The sequence below is a fragment of the Myotis daubentonii genome, chromosome 15 (genome assembly GCF_963259705.1).
Source record: "Myotis daubentonii chromosome 15, mMyoDau2.1, whole genome shotgun sequence".
Lineage (NCBI taxonomy): Eukaryota > Metazoa > Chordata > Mammalia > Chiroptera > Vespertilionidae > Myotis > Myotis daubentonii.
The window spans coordinates 25954221-25979920 of NC_081854.1; the positions used below are offsets into that span (position 1 = coordinate 25954221).

At 44.7% G+C, this 25700-nt stretch overlaps 1 protein-coding gene across 3 annotated transcripts; it reads left to right on the top strand.

Moving 5' to 3' along the window:
• The first annotated feature begins 10709 nt into the window (after positions 1 to 10709).
• On the top strand, positions 10710 to 25117 carry PRODH2 (proline dehydrogenase 2). 3 transcript variants are annotated; one of them, XM_059666767.1, is made up of 10 exons: positions 10710 to 10954; positions 11031 to 11227; positions 11406 to 11544; positions 11627 to 11713; positions 14794 to 14874; positions 14957 to 15112; positions 15189 to 15355; positions 23355 to 23465; positions 23865 to 23950; positions 24854 to 25117. In XM_059666767.1, the coding sequence occupies exons 1-10, from the start codon at positions 10778 to 10780 to the stop codon at positions 25036 to 25038; spliced, it is 1386 nt and encodes a 461-aa protein (XP_059522750.1). In that variant the 5' UTR covers positions 10710 to 10777; the 3' UTR covers positions 25039 to 25117. The 3 variants fall into 3 exon arrangements, with proteins under 3 accessions (XP_059522750.1, XP_059522752.1, XP_059522753.1); XM_059666769.1 differs by having other exon boundaries at positions 23818 to 23950; positions 24854 to 25054; XM_059666770.1 differs by lacking the exon at positions 23865 to 23950 and having other exon boundaries at positions 24854 to 25024.
• Positions 25118 to 25700: the final 583 nt, after the last annotated feature.

The window sequence follows — 25700 nt, forward strand, 5'->3', positions numbered from 1 at the left end:
AATGTTCTGAAGATGTCAATTAATTCCATCTGATCTAGTGAGTCATTTAGGATTGATGTTTCTTTTTAATATATTTTTTATTGATTAAGATATTACATATGTGTCCTTGTCCCCACGTTGCCCTCTACCCCCCCCCCGCTCATGCCCTCACCCCCCCGTTGTCCGTGTCCATTGGTTAGGCCTATATGCTTGCATATAAGTCCTTTGGTTGATCTTTCCCCCTTACCCCTACCCTCCCCTACCTTCCCTCCAAGGCCCGACAGTCCAATCAATGCCTCTCCGTCTCTGGATCAGCCCTTGTTCATCAGTTTATGTTGTTCATTATATTCCACAAATGAGTGAGATCCTGTGTATTTATCCGCTCTCCAGTTCCATCCATGCTGTGGCAAATGGTAAGAGTTCCTTTTTCTTCTTCCTCTTCTTAAAGAATACCTTTCAGCATTTCATATAATGCTGGTTTGGTGGTGATGAACTCCTTTAGCTTTTTCTTATCCGTGAAGCTCTTTATCTGACCTTCTATTCTGAATGATAGCTTTGCTGGATAAAGTAATTTTGGTTGCAGGTTCTTGGTATTCATCACTTTGAATATTTCTTGCCACTCTCTTCTGGCCTGCATGGTTTCTGTTGAGAAATCAGCTGACAGTCGTATGGGTACTCCCTTGTAGGTAACTGACTGTCTTTCTCTTGCTGCTTTTAAGATTCTCTCTTTGTCTTTTGCTCTTGGCATTTTAATTATGATGTGTCTTGGTGTGGTCCTCTTTGGATTCCTTTTGTTTGGGGTTCTCTGCACTTCCTGGACTTGTAAGTCCATTTCTTTCACCAGGTAGGGGAAGTTTTCTGTCATTATTTCTTCAAATAGGTTTTCAATATCTTGCTCTCTCTCATCTTCTGGTACCCCTATAATTCTGATGTTGGTACGCTTGAAGTTGCCCCAGAGGTTCCTTACACTATCTTCATATTTTTTGAATCTCTTTTCTTTTTTCTTTTTCGGTTGGGTATTTTTTGTTTCTTTGTATTTCAAATCTTTGACTTGATTCTTGGGATCCTCTTGTCTGCTGTTGGATCTCTGTAAATTATTCTTTATTTCAGTCAGTGTATGCTTAATTTCTAGTTGGTCCTTTTTCATGTCCTCCATGGTCTCACTATACTTATTGAGGGATTCATTAAATTTATCGGCGGTTTCCATAAAATTCTTGAAAAACCTTATAAACGTGGCCTTGAACTCTATATCCAGTCATTTGCTTTCCTCCATTTCTGCCATTTGTGATCTGTTTCTTTGTCTCCGCATTTTGGCTGCTTCCCTGTGTTGATAGAGTGGTCCTGCGCGCCAGGTGTCCTGTAGGGCCCAGTGGCTCAGCCTCCCCAGTTACCTGAGGTGGACACTCTTGGTGCACTCTTGGTGCCTTGGTTGTTGTAGGAGCACTGGGAGGAATTGACCTCCAGGCCAATTGGCTGTGAGAATCAGCTGTGTCTGAAGTGGGAGAACTTCTGTGCTGAAGACACCCTTCTGGGGCAAGACTTGCTTCAGTGGGGCTTTGGTGCTCACTGAGTCTGCTCCCTGAGTGTGTCCCTTACGAATCTGAGGAGTTGCAATCTGGATGGTCCCCCTCTGACCACTGGGTACAGTGGCTCCTGGATGTAAGGAGGTGCTAATTCAGCCTCTGCCTGAGGCCACACAGAAGGAGCCACCAAGAGGCTCAGCTGTGAAGCAATGCAAGCCGCTGCGGGGCCTTGGGCCTTCTCTTGGAAGTTCCGGGTCTGCCTGGCTCGGCTGCAGTTAGGTACATTCACATGCAAAAGCCTCTGCCGCAGCCTGGGTGGGACAGGGTCTCAGGGAATCAAAGGGCGGAGCAAAGAGCTATGGCTGATTCTCCGCCCAGCCCTAAGGAGTCGCGGGTCTCAGTGACCCGATAATTGCTGCAAGCACCTCTGAGGGAAAGCCGCCCTCAAGTTCACCCGCTGCCCGACAGTCCAGCTTCCCGTATGAGTCCTGGGTCCCCAGAGACTTCCCAGAACCGGAGTTCAGAGCAGTCGGGAGCTTGTGATTCAAAAAGACAGCCGCGTCCTCAGGTGCCACCCCCTTTCCGCGCACGCGCGAGCCGCCATACCTCTGCACTTCACCTCCGCAGCTCCTCTGGCTCTCAGTGTGCTTTTCTTTCCTTCTAGTTGTAGAATTTACACTCAGCCAGCCTTCCTGTTGTTCTGGATGATGTCCGCTCTGTCCTTTGCGGTATTTTTCAATTGTTGTGGGAGGCGGCAATTTTTTTTTAATTAAATCTTTATTGTTCAGATTATTACATTTGTTCCTCTTTTTCCCCCCCATATCTCCCCTCCTCCCAGTTCCCGCCCCACCCTCCGCCCTCACTCCCCACCCACTGTCCTCATCCATAGGTGCACGATTTTTGTCCAGTCTCTTCCCGCATCTCCCACCCCCCTTTCCCCCCCAAGAATAGTCAGTCCATTCTCTTTCTATGTCCCTGATTCTATTATAATCACCAGTTCATTCTGTTCATCAGATTATTTATTCACTTGATTTTTAGATTCACTTGTTGATAGATGCATATTTGTTGTTCATAATTTGTATCTTTACCTTTTTCTTCCTCTTCCTCTTCTTAAAGAATACCTTTCAGCATTTCATATAATCCTGGTTTGGTGGTGATGAACTCCTTTAGCTTTTCCTTATCTGTGAAGCTCTTTATCTGACCTTCAATTCTGAATGATAGCTTTGCTGGATAAAGTAATCTTGGTTGTAGGTTCTTGCTATTCATCACTTTGAATATTTCTTGCCACTCCCTTCTGGCCTGCAAAGTTTCTGTTGAGAAATCAGCTGACAGTCGTATGGGTATTCCCTTGTAGGTAACTGGGTTTCTTTCTCTTGCTGCTATTAACATTCTGTCTTTGTCTTTTGCTCTTGGCATTTTAATTATGATGTGTCTTGGTGTGGTCCTCTTTGGATTCCTTTTGTTTGGGGTTCTCCACGCTTCTTGGACCTGTAAGTCCATTTCTTTCACCAGGTGGGGGAAGTTTTCTGTCATTATTTCTTCGAATAGGTTTTCAATATCTTGCTCTCTCTCATCTTCTGGCACCCCTATAATTCTGATGTTGGTACGCTTGAAGCTGTCCCAGAGGCTCCTTACACTATCCTCGCATTTTTGGATTCTTTTTTCATTTTGCTTTTCCGGTTGGGTGTTTTTTGCTTCCTCGCATTTCAAATCTTTGACTTGATTCTTGCGCTCCTCTGGTCTGCTGTCGGGCGTCTGTATAATATTCGTTATTTCAGTCCGTGTATGCTTAATTTCTAGTTGGTTCCCCAACATAACATCGAGGGTCTTATTAGTTTTCTTGTAGATCTCATTAAGTTTATCGGCAGCTTCTAAACAGTTCTTGAGAGACCTTAAAAGTGTGGTTCTGAACTCTATATCTTCCACTGACAATTTTGTCCTGTTTCTTTGTCTCCACATTTTGTTATGCTTCCTTGGTGCACCCCCTAGTGGTCTTTGTTCGCAGTCTTATAGTTAAACCTTGATTGTTGTAGTTAATACCAGGGAGGGTTTGACCTCCAGGCCAAGTGGCTATGAGAATCAGCTGTGTCAGCAGTGAGAGAACATCTGTCCTCTAGGGAGGTGCTAATCTAGCCTTTGCCTGAGGCTATCCGGCAAATGCCTCTGTGCAGGGCTTGGGCAGGGCGGGTCGAACAGGATCAACAGGGTGGGCCGGAGAGAGCAGTTATGGCGGCTCTCAGTCCTGTCCCCAGGGGCTCTGCCTCTCTGAGTTCCAGCACCCGCTGCAAAGCTCAGAGAGAAAGCTGCACTCGCTCTGACCGAAGCCAGACAGTCCCGCTTCTCCCGTTTGAGTCTGGGTCCCTAAAGACTCGCCTGTATCTGGAGCTGAGAGTCTGCGACTCCCTCCCGATTGAAAACACCAACCGCGCCCTCCGCTGCCAGCCCACTCCGCGCACTCCGCACCTCAGAATTTGACTTCAGCACTGCGCCTCCTCTGAGTGTCCGTGTGCGTTTCTCTTTCCTCCTAGTTGTAGGACTTCCACTCAGCCAGCGTTCCTGTGGTTCAGGGAGATGTCCGTTCCGTCTTTTAATTTCACTTTTGAAGTAGTTGTTCAAAGCAGCAAACTCCGGCGTTAACCTATGCCGCCATCTTGGTTCTCTCGGAGGCGGCAATTTCCCGGTGTTTATCTATGCCGCCATCTTAGTTTCTCGGATTGATGTTTCTTTGCTGATTTTTTGTTTAGAGGATTTGTCCAATGGTGATAATGGGGTGTTAAAGTCCCCTATTATGATTGTATTGCTGTCCATCTCTCCCTTGATCTCCTCCAGAAGTTTTCTTATGTATTTGGATGCTCCTATATTTGGTGCATATGTTTACCAGAATTATTTCTTCTTGTTGGATTGCTCCCTTTAATATTATGAAGTGGGAGGAGAACCAAGATGGCGGCATAGGTTAACGCCGGAGTTTGCTGCTTTGAACAACTACTTCAAAAGTGAAACCAAAAAACGGAAGGGACATCACCCAGAACCACAGGAACGCTGGCTGAGTGGAAGTCCTACAACTAGGAGGAAAGAGAAACGCACACAGACACTCAGAGGAGGCGCAGTGCTGAAGTCAAATTCTGAGGTGCGGAGTGCGTGGAGTGGGCTGGCGGCGGAGGGTGCGGTTGTTGTTTTCAATCAGGAGGGAGTCGCAGACTCTGAGCTCCAGATACAGGCGAGTCTTTAGGGACCCAGACTCAAACGGGAGAAGCGGGACTGTCTGGCTTCGGTCAGAGCGAGTGCAGCTTTCTCTCCCAGCTTTGCAGCGGGTGCTGGGACTCAGAGAGGCAGAGCCCCTGGGGACAGGACTGAGAGCCGCCATAACTGCTCTCTCCGGCCCACCCTGTTGATCCTGTTCGACCCGCCCTGCCCAAGCCCTGCACAGAGGCCTTTGTCGGATAGCCTCAGGCAAAGGCTAGATTAGCACCTCCCTAGAGGACAGATGTTCTCTCACTGCTGACACAGCTGATTCTCATAGCCACTTGGCCTGGAGGTCAAACCCTCCCTGGAATTAGCTACAACAATCAAGATTTAACTATAAGACTGCGAACAAAGACCACTAGGGGGTGCACCAAGGAAGCATAACAAAATGTGGAGACAAAGAAACAGGACAAAATTGTCAAAGGAAGATATAGAGTTCAGAACCACACTTTTAAGGTCTCTCAAGAACTGTTTAGAAGCTGCCGATAAACTTAATGAGATCTACACGAAAACTAATAAGACCCTCGATCTTATATTGGGGAACCAACTAGAAATTAAGCATACACGGACTGAAATAATGAATATTATACAGACGCCCGACAGCAGACCAGAGGAGCGCAAGAATCAAGTCAATGATTTGATATGCGAGGAAGCAAAAAACATCCACCCGGAAAAGCAAAATGAAAAAAGAATCCAAAAATGCGAGGATAGTGTAAGGAGCCTCTGGGACAGCTTCAAGCGTACCAACATCAGAATTATAGGGGTGCCAGAAGATGAGAGAGAGCAAGATATTGAAAACCTAGTTGAAGAAATAATGTCAGAAAACTTCCCCCACCTGGTGAAAGAAATGGACTTACAGGTGCAAGAAGCGTGGAGAACCCCAAACAAAAGGAATCCAAAGAGGACCACACCAAAACACATCATAATTAAAATGCCAAGAGCAAAAGACAAAGACAGAATGTTAAAAGCAGCAAGAGAAAGAAACTCAGTTACCTACAAGGGAATACCCATACGACTGTCAGCTGATTTCTCAACAGAAACTTTGCAGGCCAGAAGGGAGTGGCAAGAAATATTCAAAGTGATGAATAGCAAGAACCTACAACCAAGATTACTTTATCCAGCAAAGCTATCATTCAGAATTGAAGGTCAGATAAAGAGCTTCACAGATAAGGAAAAGCTAAAGGAGTTCATCACCACCAAACCAGGATTATATGAAATGCTGAAAGGTATCCTTTAAGAAGAGGAAGAGGAAGAAAAAGGTAAAGATACAAATTATGAACAACAAATATGCATCTATCAACAAGTGAATCTAAGAATCAAGTGAATAAATAATCTGATGAACAGAATGAACTGGTGATTATAATAGAATCAGGGACATAGAAAGGGAATGGACTGACTATTCTTGGGGGGGGGGGGGGGAAGGGGTGTGGGAGATGTGGGAAGAGACTGGACAAAAATCGTGCACCTATGGCTGAGGACAGTGGGTGGGGAGTGAGGGCGGAGGGTGGGGCGGGAACTGGGAGGAGGGGAGTTATGGGGGGAAAAAAAGAGGAACAAATGTAATAATCTGAACAATAAAGATTTAATTAAAAAAATATTATGAAGTGGCCTTCCTTATCTCTTTTTATGTCCTTCACTTTGAGATCTAATTTGTCAGATATAAGTATTGCTACCCCGGCTTTTTTTCCATTTCCATTCGCCTGAAAAACCTTTCCCTTCACCATCAGTCTGTGTGCATCTTTTTTTCTGAGGTGGGTTTCCTGTAGACAGCAGATATATGGGTCATGTTTTCTTATCCACTCAGTTACCCTATTTCTTTTGATTGGGGCATTTAATCCATTTACATTTAAAGTTATTATTGATAGGTACTTGTTTGTTGCCATTTTTATTCTTTACCCCTGAGTTCCTTCTTTGTTTCCTATTTTTTCTTTTTACAGCAGACCCTTTAGCATTTCTTGCATTGCTGGTTTGGTGGTAATAAACTCCCGTAGTCCTTTTTTGTCTGTGAAGCTCCTGATTTCACCCTCAATTTTGATTGATAGCCTTGCTGGGTACAGTATTCTTGGATTCAGACCCTTTCTTTGCATGACTTTGTATATTTCATTCCATTCCCTTCTTGCCTGATGTGTTTCTGTTGAGAAATCAGTCGCTAGTCTGATGGGGGATCCTATGTAGGTAACTTTCTGTCTCTCTCTGGCTGCTTTTAAGATTCTTGCTTTGTCGTTGGTGTTTGCCAATTTAATTATGATGTGCCTTGGCATTGGTCTTTTGGGGTTCATTTTGTTTGGGACTCTGTGAGCTTCTTGGATTTGTGTGAGTTTTTTCTTCCCTATATCAGAGAAGTTTTCTGTCATTATTTTTTCAAACAGGTTGTCTATTCCTTGCTCAGTTTCCTCTCCTTCTGGCACCCCTATTATGTGGAAGTTGTTTCATTTCGTGTTGTTCCAAAGTTCTCTTAGGCTCTCCTCCTGCTTTTTAATTTCCTTTTCTAGAAGTTGCTCCACTTGGGTATTTTTTCCTACCTTGTCTTCTAGCTCACTGATGCAGCCCTCTGCTTCTTCTAGTCTACTGTTGATGCTTTCTATTGAGTTCTTTATAGCAGTGATGTCATTTTTTCATTTCTTCTTGGTTCTTCTTCATTTCTTCTTGGTTCTTACACATATTGCTGAATTTGTCTTCCATTCTTTTCATCCACCTTATGACCATTTCTCTGAATTCTTTCTCTGACAGGTTGCTTGCCTACATTGCCTACATTTCGTTTACTTCCTTTTCTGGTGATGTCTGTTTTTCTTTAATATGCGGGCTGTTTCTTTGTCTCTCCATGATCTCTCTTCTCCAGGTGTTTGGTTATGTAGGCACAAAATACAACACAACAAGGCACAATGCACAAGGCACTGAGCACAAATGTATTCACGATACTAATAATCCCAAATAAAGGTGACCACCCGAGCAAAGAGAATTAGGGGATAAGGAAGAAAGAAAAGAAAAAGAAAAAAAAGGGGGGGAGTGCAAAAATTAAATTGGGAAAAGGGAAAAAAAAGTAAGAGAGAAAATAAAGGGAATGAAATAGAAGAGGGGAAGAAACTATTTATATGGGGAGAAAACTCCAATAGAACAGCCATTAATCCCAACAAATTCTAGCAACAGATCCCTGGAGATGAATGCAATCTACAAACAACAACTAATATCAAGTGAGGCAAGGGAAAACAGAAGCAAAAAAATAACTGGGAAAAAACCAACAGAAAAAGAAAAAGAAAAAGCAACACAATCTCACAAACAAGCATAAAAAAACCCCAATATACTCAACAATCAACCAAACAACAACAAAACAACAGGGAGAAAAAAAATTTGAATAATGAAGAAAGATAAGAGAGAGGTGTATATGGATTTAGAGCAGGGGATTGGAAATTAGATATATAAGTAGGGTGAAATTTTAAAAGGGGGTAAAAAGAAGGAACAGGGGAAATCTAAAGTAGGAATAGGGTAAGAGAAACTGGACAACAAAAGGGGAAACGTGAGGGAGAGAGTTTTGGCATAAAGGTAAAGTTGAGGTAGAGAAAAATGATGTTAAAGGAAAGATGAAAATAGAATTTAGACCACTAATCCCAAAATAAAATAAAGAGAAAATAAAATGACACTTTTAAAAAAGGTAAAATGGTAGTAGTAATAATACTGGTTAAAAATAAAAATGTAGTAATTAAAAAGGTAAAATCAGGTGATGAAAAAAAGAAAAAAATATAGTTTCTTAATTAAAAGGTGAAAGAAAAAAAAATGTGCAGTAGTGAAGGTCCTTCACTTCTTCTACTCTTCTGTCTGGCACGCCTTAGTCCTGCCAGGTATTCAGGAAAGTGTTGAAGTTCCCTGCGATACACTGTTCTCCGTGTTGTAAACCACAGTCCTGATTTTAAAGTAGGCCATATTTGCCTCCCAGACTGCCTTTATTTGTATTTACAGAAGAGACAGTTTGTGGTTCAGCCCCTGGGTGGCAGTGTTTCTGGATTGACCTCTGAGGCTATAAGTCCTCTCTATCCAGTAGTTAGGGTTTATTTTCCCTATCGCACTTAATACTGGTTTGGAAGAGTCAGCTATCCATAGCTGGTTCTTTGATCGTTACTCCCCACTCTGTTTCCCAGGTTCCACAAAAACAACTTTCCCCTGCAGTCTCTGTGAATGATCCCAATTGGGCGATCCTATGTATTGGGTTTAATAATCAAACACAAAGATTTAAGGGGGAGAGAAAAAAAAGAAAAGAACCTGAGAAGGTGCACGAATTCGCAACCCTCCACCATCCAGCTCTGTGTGCAGCCTCTTCCGCACGTCCTCTCTCCCTTGTCACTAAGCAGCGGGCACACTGGCAAAATCCGAGGCTGCCTTTTTGCATCCAGTCCAGCTATGGGCTTATTTTTAGAGTTCCCTTCTGCCAGCAGCCCTCCAGGACCCCTTCCACACTCACGGATCACGCTGGCCCCAACGGCCCGCGGACTTTGTGGGGCACAAACTACCCCCGCGCGCGTCCCTCTCTCCAACCTGAATTGCAAACAGCACCTTTGTCTAGGCAAAATCTGACCTTTCCGTGAGGAGGAGCAGGGCTCCTCTGAGTCCACGTATTCGCGCTGCTTGAGATCCGGTGTTTCTGGGTTAGTAGCTAATCCCTGGATGCCGTGGTTGCAGGATTTCTGGATGTATACACTTCCGATAACAGCCACTCAGGGTGGCACAGTCTCCGCAGCTGAGCCTGCGTTCCGGGAGAGATTTCAGCAGCAGTGGAGGCTGCCCGGTTAGGGGAGCCCAATCCAGCAGTCTCCAACAGTCCCCTTTCTCCGGGAGTCCTCTGCCTTTCCTGGCTGCAAACTGTCTCCCAGCTGAATCTACTCTGCCTATTCGGGCTGGATCATGGGAAAGTTTTTTGGGTCAGGGTGAGGGTACACTCTCTCTCAGATGCTGCTCCTGATCAAAATCTCCATGTCTGTCACCAAGGCTCATGTTAGCATCCCTGGCTGCAGTACTCTACATATGTTGTCACACATTGTTGGTGGGAAGACTGGGTGCTACTCACTTGATTCTATTGGGCAAGTACAACTAGACTCTTATGCCTGGCATCTCATGGACCCTATGCTCCTCTTCCCTTTGATATTTTCATCTTTTCCTGAGTTCTATGAGTCCCTCTAGTGAATCATTGAACCTGAGGTGGTTTATTGGATCCCCAACACAAGGGTGATTAATGGTATATACCTCACCAGGGGCACAGGCACCAATGAGATTGTGCATACACAGCATGTGCTGATCACAGCCAGTAGTTATTGAGTTCATATTGTGTACCAATTTTTGTGTGTCTATGAATTCATTGAATCTTCAGGACAATCCTGTGAGATTGATAAATTTTTATTCCCAGCCCCCACCATGATAACTTTTTTACTTTTTATTGTGAAATGTATTTTATACTCAGGAGTATAAAATATAGATGTATGGCTTATACTTATGTGAAAAACTGTGAATCATCATCACCTAAAGAATAAAGGACATAGAAGCCCCCATGAACCCCTACCCAGTGACAATTCCTCCCACCTCCTGAGGTAATAATTTTCTTCCTTCTTTTCTTTATAGTTACAGGTTATATGCACTTTCAGATTTTTTCAATAACACTGCACTCTTTCACATTTTAAGATGAAGCAATTGCAACAAGAGAAGTCAAGTAACTTTCCCAAGATCACAAAGCCAAACTGCCTTGAACCCAGAGATCCTTGTTCCCAGAACCAAGCTCCCACTTAGCACCCACTGGCACATGGTGGACAGCAAATAATTGCGAGCTATTATGCTGAGGGGGTTGGCGGCGTCATTAGGGGTTTTCTCTCCTGTCCATGTTATTCTGAACTCTGTCCCCATTAGTTAATAATTAGCTGCCCCCCAAGAAGCTTGTGATCCTAAGATTTGCCTTTCCCTGCCTACTATCTGGTTAATCAGTCACTGCCCCCAGCTGGTAGCGCAGCTGCCTCCAAAGCCCCGTTGCCTGGTGTAGAAGTGGTGAAGAATTCATGATGCTCCGGACCTGTCCAGTGCTCTATTCCAAGGCTGGTCCCCCAACTGGGGGCTGGCAGCCCCTGAGCTTTGATGGTGGGGCCTTCCACCTAAAGGGTACTGGAGAGCTGATGCGGGCATTGCTGGTGCTACGGCTGTGTGCCTGGCCCCCTCTGGTCACCCATGGCCTGGCGGTGAGCAGTGACCTTGGGGATGGGCCTAGAGGCTCCCTAGGGCCTGGCATTGAGCCCTCGCCCCCTGTCACCCCAGATCCAGGCCTGGTCTCAACGGCTCCTGGGCTCCCGGTTCTCGGGTGCACTTCTCCGAGCATCCATCTATGGGCAGTTTGTGGCTGGTGAGACAGCAGAGGAGGTGAGAGGCTGTGTCCAACAACTCCAGACTCTAAGCCTCCGGCCCCTACTGGCAGTGCCTACAGAGGAGGAGCCAGACTCAGCTGTCAAGACTGGGTGAGTAAGCACAGACACCTCATGGGCCATCACAGTCCATACATGCCTAGTCCTGACTTGTCATGGGAGGTTTGATTAAAAATAACAAAATTTAAAAAGATTGGATGAGTCCAGGGCCCAGGGAGGCTGGTGGAAGGGGGTTGGCTGCTCCAGGACCTGACACCTGCTGGCTGGGCAGCGAGGCCTGGTATGAGGAGAACCTCAGTGCTATGCTGCGGTGTGTGGACCTGTCACGAAGCCTTCTGGAGACCCCTGGCCCAAATGGGAACATCCTCATGCAGTTGAAGGTGACGGCACTGACCAGCACTCGGCTCTGTGTAAGGAGCTGGCAGGTTGTGGGAGGAAGGTGTGGCTGCCCACCATGTCCCCCTCACCACTCCACCTGCCATCCCATTCCAGAAGGAGCTAACCTCATGGGTCAGAAGGCCAGGGGCTTCCTTGGAGCTGAGCCCTGAGAGGCTGGCAGAAGCCATGGACTCTGGACAGGTAAGGACCTCAGGCTGTGCGAGAAATGAATGGTTGGTGGGAAATGTCAGGAGCAGAGACCCCTGATCTTGGTGTAGCAGGCATGTGCAAGTGGGATGTTCAAATTTTTTATTGCCACTACTTACTAGGCTCAGAACAATCACAATAAATGTGGTTGTGGTCCTGGGGCATGGTTGGAAAGGATAGAATGTGGATAATATGGGGGCTCTAGGGAAGGGGTCTGGGGGCTCGAAGCTTTGAAAAGTGATTGAGACAGCAGCTCTCTAGCAACTACAAGAAGATATATCAGTATTATATCAATCAACTCAACTATGCTAGTGTGTGCTGGAAGTTATGGTTAGACCAGTGGGGTTTGATTTAATCATTCATCCATCCATCCATCCATCCATCCCTTCTTATTTTCATGTCCTATTTCTGCCCTGCCTACCATTGGCACCCACTCTATTATATATATATATATATATATATATATATATATATATATATATATATATATATATATAATTGTGATTTTGTTTTGCCAAGTATATAAGTATATACTCTGTGGGGACATATTTTTTCCAACATTTTATTATGAAAATTTCCAAACACATAAAAAAGTTGAAAGAATTTTACTGTGGACACTATATACCTGCCATTGTTAACATTTAACTATATTTGTTTTAAATCATCTGTCTCTGTATCCATTGCTCTATGCATCCATCAATCCATCTTATTTTTTTGATGCACTTCAAAGTAAGTTGAACACATCAGCACACTTCCACCCAAATGCTTCAGAAAGCATATCACCAATTAGAGTTCAATAATTATTTATAGTACTTTATTTCTTTTCAGGTAAAATCCTATATAATAAAAGGCTAATATGCAAATCAATCAAACGGCAGAACGACCAGTTACTATGACACGCACTGACCAACAGGGAGCAGATGCTAATGCAGGAGCTGCCCCCTGGTGGTCAGTGCATTCCCACAGGAGGAGCACTGCTCAGCCAGAAGCTGGGCTCATGATGGAGTGCAGTGTGGTGGCTGGATCCTCTCCCGCCTCCGTGGCAGCACTAAGACTGTCCGACTCACGGTTTAGGCCTGCTCCATCCCCTGAGGGCTCCTGGACTGTGAAAGGGATCAGGCCAGGCTGAGGCCCCTCCACTACTCCGCCCCCCGCCTCCAGTGCAAGAATTTCATACACCGGGCCTCTATTTTCCATTTAATGAAATACACAAATTGTAAAGGTACCCTTTGATGAGCTTTTACACATAGACAAACCTGAGCAATTCAAATCCCTATAGAGTTATATAACATTTCCATCATTGCAGAAAGTTCCCTTGTGTCCTTTAAGATGTATATAAATAGTGTTATGTTATCTATTTCGTTCTGTTTCATACTTTTTCCCACTGAGCACTTGGACTTTAAGGCCCATCCAAGTGTCTTTGTGAACATCTAATCTATTGCTTACAATTGTTGTTTCTAGCTGTGTGACTTATCTCTCCTGGGATGGACACCCTGGTTACCTCCAAGTCTCCACTACCCTAAACAATACTGCAAGGGGCTGATGTTTTCTTTTTGAAACCCTATAAGAAGACTGAGTTAGAGGCAGTTATGATTTCCACATTATAAATGTATTCATTCCCTAAATGTTTATTGGCCATCCACCATGTTCCAAGTGTTGTGCTAGGAGTGGAGGAGTGATGACCAAGACAAACAAACTCCCTGCCCTCAAGGCATCACTTGCTACTCAGGGAGGGGGTAAGAAACAATAATGAAAACCAATACCAATATGTAACAAGTATAAGTAAACATTGTAGGGGCAAATAGGCTGAGGAAGGGGGAAGGGAAGCCCCAGATAGGGAGTTGTAAACTTACACCATGGGAAAGCTCATTGAGAAGGGAATATGGACAAAGATCTGCAGGAGAGGTAAGTGGACCTCAGCAGGAAGAGTGTTCCAGGCAGAAGGAACAGCCAGAACAAAGCCTCTGAGGTGGGAAGATACCTGTTATGTTCAATAGCAGGAAGGCCAGTGTGGTTGGAGGGCAGAGAGCAAGGCGGAGAGTGGGAGGGGCCAAAGCAGCAGAGCCAGTGGGCTGCAATGAGGCCTTGGCATGTCAGAGGAAATTGAGGTCCTAAGAGACTAATAGGAGGAAACACTATGACATGTATTGTGAGCTAGCCACTGCTCTAAGCATTTCCTTAGGTCAATTCCAAGCCACTTCTCTCTCCGAGCTTGTTTCCTCACTGAAAAATGGAGCTTGGAATAACTCCTGTCTACTAGGATCATTGTGGAAAGTAAATAAACAAGATAGTAAATGCAACACCTATTATTATTATAATGTCATGGATTGAGTGCTTATTATGTGCTGGCACTGTCCTGTTCTTGTTATGTCCAGGTGCATCTCACCTAGTAACCCATTTTTACCCACATAACTTAATGAGGAAGCTAATATTATTATCTCCACTAGAGGCCTGATGCACAAAATTTGTGCAGGGAGTGGGGGGTGTCCCTCAGTCCAGCCTGCACCCTCTCCAATCTGGGACCCCTTGGGGGATGTCGGACATCCCTCTCAAAATCCAGGACTGCTGGCTCCTAACCACTCACCTGCCTGCCTGCCTGCCTGATTCCCCTAACTGCTTTTGCCTGCCAGCCTGATCGCCCCCTAACTGCTCCCCTGACACCTGATTGATGCCTAACTGTTCCCCTGCTGGCCCAATCGCCCCCAACTGCCCTCCCCTGCTGGCCATCTTGTGGTGGCCATCTTGTGATGACATGAGGCATCGCGCAAGGGTGCAAGGGCCACCTAAGCTTTTATTAGTATAGATGTTATAGAGGAGAAAATTGAGGCCCAGAGAGGTTATATGACTTGCTCAAGGACAAGCAGCAAAGGTAGAACCAGGATCAAACTCAGATTCTGGGTTCTTAACCACTGAATTACACTTAAATAAATTGTATATATGTGATATAGCAACTTTTCAGATTTCTAAAAATTCTAATCATATTTCCCTTCCTGGTAGCGGGGAGGGGGGTTGGAGACTTGTGCCCTGGAAGAAAGTCCTGAGCTGCTCTCGTCTTCTCTGCTGCCCTCCCCCAGGATCTCCAGGTCTCCTGCCTCAGCACCGAGCAAAACCAGCATCTCCGGGCCTCTCTGAGCCGCTTGCAGCAGGTAGCACAGGTAATGCCTTCTGCTGTGGCCTGGCTCTGCTGCACCCAGTGGGCACCCCTGGGGCTCTGACCATAGTCTTTCTCTCCCTCAGCACGCCCAGGCCCAACACGTGAGGCTCCTGGTGGATGCTGAGTACACCTCACTGAATCCTGCTCTCTCTCTGCTGGTGGCTGCCCTGGCCTTGCGTTGGAACAGATCCAGGGAGGGTGGGCCCTGGGTGTGGAACACTTACCAGGCCTACCTGAAGGTGTGTGATGGGTTCTGGGGAAATTTGGGCCTGGGTTCCAGCACCCTGATCTGAAACTGCCCTTGTGCTCTGCCAGGACACTTACGAAAGGCTGAGGCGGGATGCTGAGGCTGCAGACAGGGCTGGCCTGTCCTTCGGGGTGAAGTTGGTACGAGGGGCGTATCTGGACAAGGAGAGAGATATGGCCCAGCTTCAAGGGACCAAAGATCCCACTCAGCCTGACTATGAGGCTACCAGTCAGAGGTAAGAATGGACCAGGCCAGCCTCTGAGACAAATAATAACATCTAACCTTTAATGCTCACTACCCATGATGCTGAGCATCCTGTATGTGTCTACACATTCCTCCCTCTTCCTGGTCTAGGAGACCATCATTTCTCACCTTTGTCCTCCCTTCCCAGTCCATGACCCACATGCAGCCAGAGGGAGCCTTGTTTATACCTAAGTCAAATCATGTCCCTTCTCAGTTCAAAATCCTTCCATGGACCCCATTGCACCCTCAGTAAACCCCAAATCCTTGCAGCACCCCACAAGGCCCCACATGATCTGGTCACTGTCACCTCTCTAACTTTTCTTTCCACCCTTCTCCTCACTCACTGCACTCCTTGAGGATCCCCAGGGCCTTTGTACTTCCTGTCCTGCTGCCTAGAATGCTCTCCCTCCAGAGACCTGCATGGCACAATCCCTCACCTCCTTAGGTCTTTGTGTATTGGTACCTTCTTGGGGGGCTTTCCCTGTCATATTTATCAAAAACTAGATTCTCCTCACCCACTCTCTTCCTGGATTTATTTTTCTCTTTATCACTTACCAGTAGTTAAGATTCTATACAGTTTCATACTAAATTGCTCATTGTCTATCTCCCCCACTAGTGTGTGGGCCCGGGAGGGCAGGGGTTTCTGATTTTTTCACTTCTGAACCTTCAGTGTTTAAAATTGTGTCTGATACACAGTGGTGCTCACTCAGTACAGATCTGCTGAGTGAATAAACAAACAACTCCAAGCAGTAAGTACTATTATTATCATCCGCATTGCACAGAGGATGAAACTGAGGAACTGAGAAGTGGCAGGGCCAAGACTTGAGCCCAGGCAGGCTGGCTATAGAACCCGCATTCTTACCCATCACAAATCAACCTGTGTTGGGGCAAGATGTGGGTGAGCTCATTGGATCTCCCCACCCCATGGCCCTGGGAAGGAGGACTTTATTTCTTCAACACATACTTGCTGGCCACCTGATTTAGATCAGGTCCTATTTTAGACCTTGGTCTCAGTAGCAATCAAGGTGACCCTAGGTCAGTGATGGCAAACCTATGACATGAGTGTCAGAGGTGACACGCAAACTCATTTTTTTGGTTGATTTTTCTTTGTTAAATAGCATTTAAATATGTAAAATAAATATAAAAATATAAATCTTTGTTTTACTATGGTTGCAAATATCAAAAAATTTCTATATGTGACACGGCACCAGAGTTAAGTTAGGGTTTTTCAAAATGCTGACATGCCGAGCTCAAAAGTTTTGCCATCACTGCCCTAGGTCCTGTCCTGAAGGAGCTTTCAAAGTCTGACTCCATTTCACAATGGACCAAGGAGAGGTTTGTACAACTGCAGGGAATTATGCAAGATTTCAGGGCAAGGGGCCAATCCATCCTTGGAACCCAGGGCCAGTGAGTATTTCTGGGCAAGTACCATACAATTCACATACCATAAAATTCACCATTCAAAAGTGTACAATTAATGCAGTAGACTTTAGTATATTCACAAGGTTGTGCAACCACTGTCACTATCTAATTACAGAACATTTTCATTACTTCAAAAAGAAATGCCATTTCCATTCATTAGCAGTCACTCCCCATTCCCTCGTCCCCTCAACCCTTGCCAACTACTAGTCTTTTTAAAGTCTCTATGAATTTGCCTATTCTGAACATTTCATATAAATAGTATCATGTAATATGTGACCTTTGTATCTGGCTTATTTCATTCAGCATGTTTTCAGGGTTCAACCATGTTCTAGTACATATCTGTGCTTCATTCCTTTTTATGACTAAGTCATATTCCACTGTATGAATGGACTACATTTCATTTATTCGTTCATCAGTTGATGGATATTTTAATTGTCTCCATCTTTTGACTGTTGTGAATAGTGCTGTTGTGAACATTCATGTACACATTTTTGTGTAAACATACATTCAACTCTCCCAAAAGTTCAGTTATCTGGGAGGGGATTGCAAAATCACATGGTAATTCCATGTTTAAACTTTTGAAGAACTCTAGATGGTGTTCCACAGTCCTGCACCATTTTACATTCATACCAGCACCTGTTTCAATTTCTGCACATCTTCTTTAGCATGGTATTATTCATGTTTTAATATAGATTTTGAATACTTAATAAATTCACATGATTCAAAAATCAAAATGATATGAAAATGAATACACTGACATATCTCATTTTGACACAAATCCACATCTAATCATGGATTCTCCCTGGCCCCCCCCCCCAGGTAACCCCTTTTGTTAGTTTCTTACATGTGTTTCCTAAATTCCTTTATACATATAGAGGCAAACACAAAGGTTTTTGTATTTGCAAAAGGCATCATGTTTACATATTGCTCCTGGCTTTTCCACTCAACTGCATATTTTAAAGGCAAAATAGTCTAGATTTAAAATGACAACGGAGTAAGTGGAAGCTACACTGATGCTCCCCCAGGACCAAACTGGAAATACAACTAAAATACAGAAAAAAAATCCTGAAAAATCAACTGAAGACTAGCTGGAGAGAACCCTGATAACCAAGGACGGAAAGTGGAGACCGCATAGAGACTGGTAGGAAGTGCGGAGATGTGAAAGGGGTGGCTGGGCTCCCACAGACAGCAGCTGAAGTCCCAGAGGGATATCTCGGCTGTGGGGGGTTCCCACTGAGAACTCTGGGATCTAAACTTCAAGCTGGGATCCCCAGCCCAGAGCACCAGAACTGAGAAAAATGCCCACATAACACCTGTCTATGAAAAGCAGCAGGTTTGCTGTCTGCCAGACAGAGATGGCTAGAAATGGAAGCACCATTTTGAAGAGCCAATGCACAAAATTTTGTTTTCAGCCACTCACCTTAAGCTCCAACAGAGGGAGGGCAGAGTGGACTGGAGCTGTGTGAGGAAAGTCCAGGGTTGGGGGCTCTGGGGTTGGAGCTCGGAGGGCAGCCAACTCAGTTTCCTATGTTGAGTCATATGTTGAGTCATTATATCACGATGTGGAGAACATCTTTCTCCGGTGGACCTTTGCTATGCAGGTGATTTTTGCTGGGGTAAAGGCAGTCAACACACCCTGTTAGAAGAACTCTCACTCCACCCTGAGGTCAATAGCCTGAGGCCAATCAAAACTGATAACAATCTGACTGCAGGCAGAGGAGGATCTCTAGAGCCTTTGAGTCTTTGCCTGATCTCTTTCTTGGCTTGGGGCTAGGAAAAGCAGACCCTGGTGCACATCTTGGTCCTTTCCAAAGGCATCCAGCCCCAGGAGAAAGAGCTACAAGCTGGGGATTGCTGACAGCTCCAAACAGTACTGAGGGACAGTCACAAACAGTGTTTGAGATTGTCCTGTACTAGAGATTGGGAGTCTTAGCAGATCTACCTAATACAAAGACAAAAACCCAAATGGGAAGCCAAAATGGAGAGACAAAAACAAGCCCCAAAAGAAAGAACAAGATTCTCCAGAAGAAGATATAAATGAAGTGTCGATAAGAAATTTATCTGATATAGAGTTCAGAATAATGATGGCAAAGATGTTCAGTAGCATGAGAAAAAATATAGTAACTATGAAAAAAAGACCAGTTGGAAATAAAGAATGACATAGCACTACTAAAGAGCACATAGAAAGGAATACACGGCAGATTAGAAAAAGCTGAGGATTGAATCAGTGAATTAGAAGACAGGGTAGGAAAAAAATCACTCAGAGAACCAAAAAGAAAAACCAATTAAAAAACAGCAGGACAAGTTAATGGAGATATGGGACAACATGAAATGTAACAATATTCACATTATTGGAATGCCAGAAGGAGAAGAAAGTGAACAAAGGATAGAGAATGTGTTTGAAGAAATAATGGCAGAAAACTTCCCTAACCTGCTGAAAGAAAAAGTCACACAAGTTCAGGGGCATAGGGAGTCCCAAGTAAAAAGAACCCAAACAGGCCCACACTCAGATACATCATAATTAGAATGCCAAAAATTAAAGACAAACAGAAATTCCTAAAGGGAGCAAGAGAAAAGCAAACTGTTACCTACAAAGGAGCTCCCATAAGGCTTCCAGCTGATTGATCATCAGAAATTCTATAAGTCAGAAGGAAATGGCATGAAGGACTCAAGGTAATGAAAAGCAAGAATTGGAAACCAAGATTATTATATTCACCAAGGCTATCATTCAAAATAGATGGTGAAATAAAGAGCTTCCCAGACCAAAAAAAAAAAGACTAATGGAGTTTATCACCACCAAACCAGCACTGCAAGAAATGTTAAAGGGACTACTGTAATGAGAAGAATCAAAGAGAGAGAGAGAAAAAAATAGGCATAAAGAATGAAAATGGCAATAAGTAAGTACTTACCAAAAATAACCTTAAATGTAAATGAATTAAATGCTCCAATCAAAAGACATAGGGTAGCTGAATGGAGTACAAAAACATGACCCAATTATATGCTGTCTACAAGAGACCCAACTCAGAACAAAAGACTGACACAGGATGAGAGTGAAGATATGGAAAAAATTTCTATGCAAATGGAAATGAAAAAATAAAAAGTTGTGATAGCAATACTCACATCTGACAAAACTTCAAAATGCAGGCCATCACAAGAGACAACAAAGGTTACTATGTAATACTAAAGGGATTGATCCAATGAGAGAATATAACCTTGTAAACATCTATGCACCCAAAATAGAAGCACCTAAATATATAGGCTCTAGGGGACCCAGACACATACAATATATATATATATATACTTCTAAAGGACTTTAAGGGAGAGGTCAACAGCAATATAGTCATAGTAGGAAACTTTAACTGCCCTCTGATTTCACTAGATAGATCTTCCAGAAAACAATTAACAAAGAAATAGTGACTCAAAATGACACACTGGATCAGATGGATTTAATTGACTTTATAGAACATTTCACCCCAAAGTTGCAGAATATACATTCTTCTCAAGTGCACAAGGGTCATTCTCAAAGGTAGACCTCATGTTAAGACACAAAATAAGTATCTACAAGTTCAAGAAGATTGAAATCATATCAAGCACCTTCTCAGACCACAATGGAATGAAATTAGAAATCAACTACTATAAAAACACTAAAAAACATTCAGACACATGGATGCTAAATAGCATGTTATTTAACAATGAGTGGGTTACCAATAAGATAAAGAAAGAAAAACAAAATACGAGGCTCTAGGGGACCCAGACACATACAAGGAGAAACTGGATTGTCTGGCATCGGGGCAGGAACCCGGGGGTGGCTTCTAGTGAAAATATTTTTTAAAAAGTAGTCAAAGACCTAAATAGACACTTCTCCAAACCAGACACATAGATGGCCAAGAGACATATGAAAAAATGCTCAAAGTCAATAAAAATATATTTTTTAAAGCAACAATGAGATATCACCTCACACCTGTCAGAATGGCTACCATCAACAAATGACAAGTGCTGGCGAGGATGTGGAGAATAGGAACCCTAGTACACTGCTGGTGGGAATGCAAACTGGTGCAGCCATTATGGAAAACAGTATGAAGTTTCCTCAAATAATTAAATATGGCCTGGCAGCGTGGCTCAGTGGTTGAGTGTTGACCTATGAACCAAGAGGTCATGGTTCGATTCCTGGTCAGGGCACATGCCCAGGTTGTGGGCTCAATTCCTATTATGGGGCATGCAGGAAGCAGCTGATCAATTATTCTCTCTCATCACTAATGTTTCTATCTCCCTCTCCCTTCCTCTCTGAAATCAATAAAAAAATATATTTTTTAAAAAAATTAAATATGGGCTCTAGCCAGTTTTGCTCAGTGAATAGAGCATCAGCCTGTGGACCAAAGGGTCCTGGGTTCTATTCCGGTCAAGGGCACATGCCTGGATTGTGGGTTCGATCCCAGGAAGAGCATGCAGGAGGCAGCCGATCAATGATTCTTTCTCATCATTGATGTTTCTATCTCTCTCTCCCTCTCCCTTCCTCTCTGAAATCAATAAAAATATATTTAAAAAAATTAAATATGGAACTGCCATTTCACCCAGTGATCCCACTTCTAGGAATATATCCTAAGAAACCCAAAACACCAATCAGAAAGAATGTATGCACCCCTCTGTTTATAGCACTAATTTACAGTAGCTACAGCCCAAGTGCCCATCAGTAAATGATTGGATAAAAAAGCTGTGGTACATTTACACCATGGAATATTCTGCAGGTATAAAAAATAAGGCTCTCTTACCCTTTGAGAGAGCATGGAGGGACCTGGAGACTATTATGCTAAGTGAAATAAGCCAGTCAGAGAAAGATAAGTATCACATGAGCTCATTCATATGTGGAATCTAATGAACAAAATAAACTGATGAACAAAATAGATCCAGAGGTTTAGAAGCATGGAATAGACTGCGGAATCTCAGAGGGAAGGCGGGGAGGGTGGGTGGGAAGAGATGAACCAAAGATCATGTATGCATAACCCCTAGGCACAGACAATAGGGTGGTGAAGACCTGGGTTGGGGGTTGGGCGGGCAAAAGAGGTCAATGGGGGGAATAAAGGGGACACATGTAATACTTTCAGCAATAAAATTTTAATTTAAAAAAAGGCAAAATACTCTAGTAATAATGAGCCCAAGTCTTGGAGCATCAGCCTGGGTTCCATACTGATTGGGGAGGCTGAGCACTGGGTCCTATAGGACATCTACTTGGCCATTTCTAGCTGTGTGACCTGGGGACAAGAGACTTAACCTCTTTCACCTTCAATCTCTCCCTCTGTAAAATGGGCGTAATCAGAACATCTGCCTCACAGAGTTGATTTGAGAGTGAGATGAGTGAATATATGTATGTCAGGCAAGGAGACTTAATGAAGGGACTAAATTAATGGAGTGCAGGCAAGGTTGGAAGAACCCACAGGGAATGTTGAGGCACCCAGGAACCCACAAAAGTGGGTAGCTGTTATGGCCCCTGTGCTATAGGTAAGGAAGGAGAGCCACCTGGAGGAGATGTGGCCAACATAGGACAGTTAGGGTAGAGCAGGGGGGGGGCTGAGGGACAAAACACCTGAGTTCTCTTTCCTCTCACCTCTGATCTTCTGCCCATGACTCCATGGGTGATGCAGAACATAAAAGTCAGCCTCCAGAGGGGCAGAGAAGAACAAAGAACAGATCTGGAGGGCAATGGAAATTGCCTGTGAAGGCTGTAAGGTGGCATCTGGCCTACGGCAGCTCAGAAAGCATTTTCCAGTCTTTTCATCTTTCTGTGCCCAGAGTGTCCTTGTTCTTTCTACAGCTACCTGGCCATCCTCTGTGTGCCATCATTCATCTAGCCCAGTGGTTCCCAAACTTATTTGGCCTACCGCCCCCTTTCCAGAAAAAATATTACTCAGCGCCCCCTGGAAATTATTATTTTTTTAATTTTAATAGCAATTAAACAGAAAGATATATGTATTAATGTTTCTACCTTTTTAGTAAAATATAGTAAAGAAAGGTGTAAATTAGAAACATTGAAGTTTGAAATTATGAAACTATTTATTGAACTCAGAATAGAAAGGTAATACAAAAAAAGTTCAAACAAATGCACCTGTGGCCATCACCGCCCCCCTGCATCGCTGCAGCGCCCACCAGGGGGCGGTAGCGCCCACTTTGGGAATCACTGATCTAGCCAGTCCCCTACTTACAGACACTTGGGTGGTTGCTAGTCTTGTTCTATAGACAATGCTGCAGTGAATGACCGTAAGGAAACATCATCTTCTGCATGTGATGTGGCCCTTTGTTGTGAGACTGCCGTCGTGACAAAGGCTTTTTGTACACCTTCATCTCACTCCATCCTCACAGCATCACTGTTAGCTGAACTCACATTGTTACAAGAGAGGAAAAAATGCTCTGGGAAGGAATGTTCCTTGCAGCCAGTCCAGGAGGAAGTGGGGTATTTTGTGACTCCAGAGTTCTTGCTCTTAGGCACCCCATGTCCCAAGAACAGAAATGCCCAGTCCCTGAGGCCTGACCCTTGCTCACCAGGTACCATAGCTGAACGGAGCAACTCTCTTCAGTTACAGACGCTGTCTAGAGCTGATGCTGACTCATGTGTCCCACCGTGGCCCCATGTGCCACCTCATGGTGGCTTCCCACAATGAGGAATCTGTTCACCAAGCAACCAAACGGTATGAGGTGGGCCGCTCCCTTCCTCTCCCTCACTCAAAAGCTAGGGATAGGTAGAGGATGGTGGACATGGAACAAGGGGAGGAGCAGTGTGGGGACAGCAGGTTCAGAGGAATTCTGGGGAGGCTATTAGAAACATTTAACCCCTGCTATGCCTGTAGGTCTTGTAGGCCCCAGCTGAACAAGGCATCATCTCTTATTTGCTGGGGCATGGGGAGGTCTGAGGGCATCAGGGAACTCACTAAGGAAATTTCAGGGACTTCAGAGCACTAGTTATTTATCATTAAGTTTAGAAGTATTTTAATATTTAAATAACTGGAATAGCCCTGTGGGTACCTAATGGCTGACTTTCAGCTCAGATTCAGCCACTGTCTGGATTGATGATCTGGCCTTTTCTGTAGCATGTGGGAGCTGGGCATTCCTCCGGATGGGCCTGTCTGTTTTGGACAACTTCTGGGGATGTGTGACCACGTCTCTCTGGCATTGGGTATGTGAATGGCTCATTCCTCACCACCACCACGCCTCACCCAGCCCCAGGCCTCACTCCTTCTCAGCCAGGTCCCCTCTTACATTTCCAACCATTGCCTGGCCATCCTCCTCTCTAGAGTCTTCAGATGGCCCAGTCTCCAGACCCTCCCAGAGAGATCTGTTACTCCAACGTCTAAGGCCTTGCAGGCCTTTGTCTCTGTGCCTGCTGTCTGTTGTTTAGCTGTTCTTGATCATGCTGTCTTGTTTCCTATGTGCTTTGTTACCTTTACCACTTTGCTCCCCAGGGACTGAGACCAGAAGAATTATGTTTTCCTCTGCCATTGTACCCTAAATTCATAGCTTCAGGTTTCTTGAGATATCCCAGATATGCAAATTTAGGCTGCATATATGTAAGGGGATTTACTCATGGCCACAACCTCTCAGAGGTGGATTTCTCTGCTTTCTTCCCTGCTCTACTTATGGTCAAGGCCGTTCCCTTGGAGTGGAGGGAGCTCTTACTCTGAGGGTGTACATTTTTGTGTTCCAGCTGAATGTGGGGGAGTTCTCTACACCCTGGTCAGACTTTGGCCTCATTTTCTGTATCCCTTGGGCTCTGTGAAGTCATCAAATCTGTCCTCAATTTTGCCTTCAGGACAGAAGCGCTTCCTGTGCTTCCTTTCCCTCTCTGGTTCTCACTTTCTCTTAATTCCTGGATTAGTAAATTCCTTATTCTCTTGGCAGCATTCTAAACTTTAAGATTTTTTTAATGTTAACTCCAGAATTGTTAGTTTTCCAGTAGGAAATGTTGTCTAATTCATTTAGTCTGCCATGTTCTCAGAACTGGAAATCTCTGTTCTAGATGGGGCCTAGGGGAGCCTCTCTCCAGACATGAGCCCACATCCTGCTTACACTCTCCCTGCAGGGCAGGCTGGCTATGCCGTGTATAAGTCCATCCCCTACGGCTCCCTGGAGGAGGTGATCCCCTACCTGATCCGGAGGGCCCAGGAGAACCAGAGCGTGCTGCGGGGTGCTCGCAGGGAATGGGAGCTGCTCAGTCAAGAACTTCGGCGGAGGCTGCTGGGGCGGGGCCTGAGGGTACCTTCTTAGTTCCCCCCGGGGTCATGTGGTCAATAAAGGTCCTGAGCTTCTGCCCAGGCTGCTGCCCTGCACTGAAGCTGCCTCCTTGGAGAGGCAGCCCAAGAGGGTGCTCTGCAGCTCATGAGAGAACTTTAGATAACCCTGGAGCAGTGGTTCTCAACCTTCCTAATGCCGCGACCCTTTAATACAGTTCCTCATGTTGTGGTGACCCCCAACCATAAAATTATTTTCGTTGCTACTTCATAACTGTAATTTTGCTTCTGTTGTGAATTGTAATGTAAATATCTCATATGCAGGATGTATTTTCATTGTTACAAATTGAACATAATTAAAGCATAGTGATGAATCACAAAAACAATATGTAGTTATATATTTGTTTTCCGATGGTCTTAGGCGACCCCTGTGAAAGGGTTCGTTCGACCCCCAAAGGGGTCGCGACCCACAGGTTGAGAACCGCTGCCCTAGAGCATATCAAGGGTATTGATCAAAGACTAATGAAACCTCCCCCACCCTGAAGCAGTCTATTTTAAGATGGGCCTGGGGTCAGCTCTCTTCAGCCAGTCAGTGACTGAAGCAGGAACTTTCTCACTCCAGTGGATGCCCGGATGAAGAGGAGACACTGAGGCACCGAAGTCGAGAGTCTGGGCTAGAGCCACACCTGCAGGGAGAGA

Bases quoted from the DNA above. Each gene is read 5' to 3' on its own strand.
- PRODH2 (XM_059666767.1), top strand. From the start codon at position 10,778: ATGATGCTCCGGACCTGTCCAGTGCTCTATTCCAAGGCTGGTCCCCCA. The intron at 10,955-11,030 runs GTGAGCAGTGAC...CTGTCACCCCAG, and splicing joins TGGTCACCCATGGCCTGGCG to ATCCAGGCCTGGTCTCAACG. The intron at 15,113-15,188 runs GTGTGTGATGGG...GTGCTCTGCCAG, and splicing joins CTTACCAGGCCTACCTGAAG to GACACTTACGAAAGGCTGAG.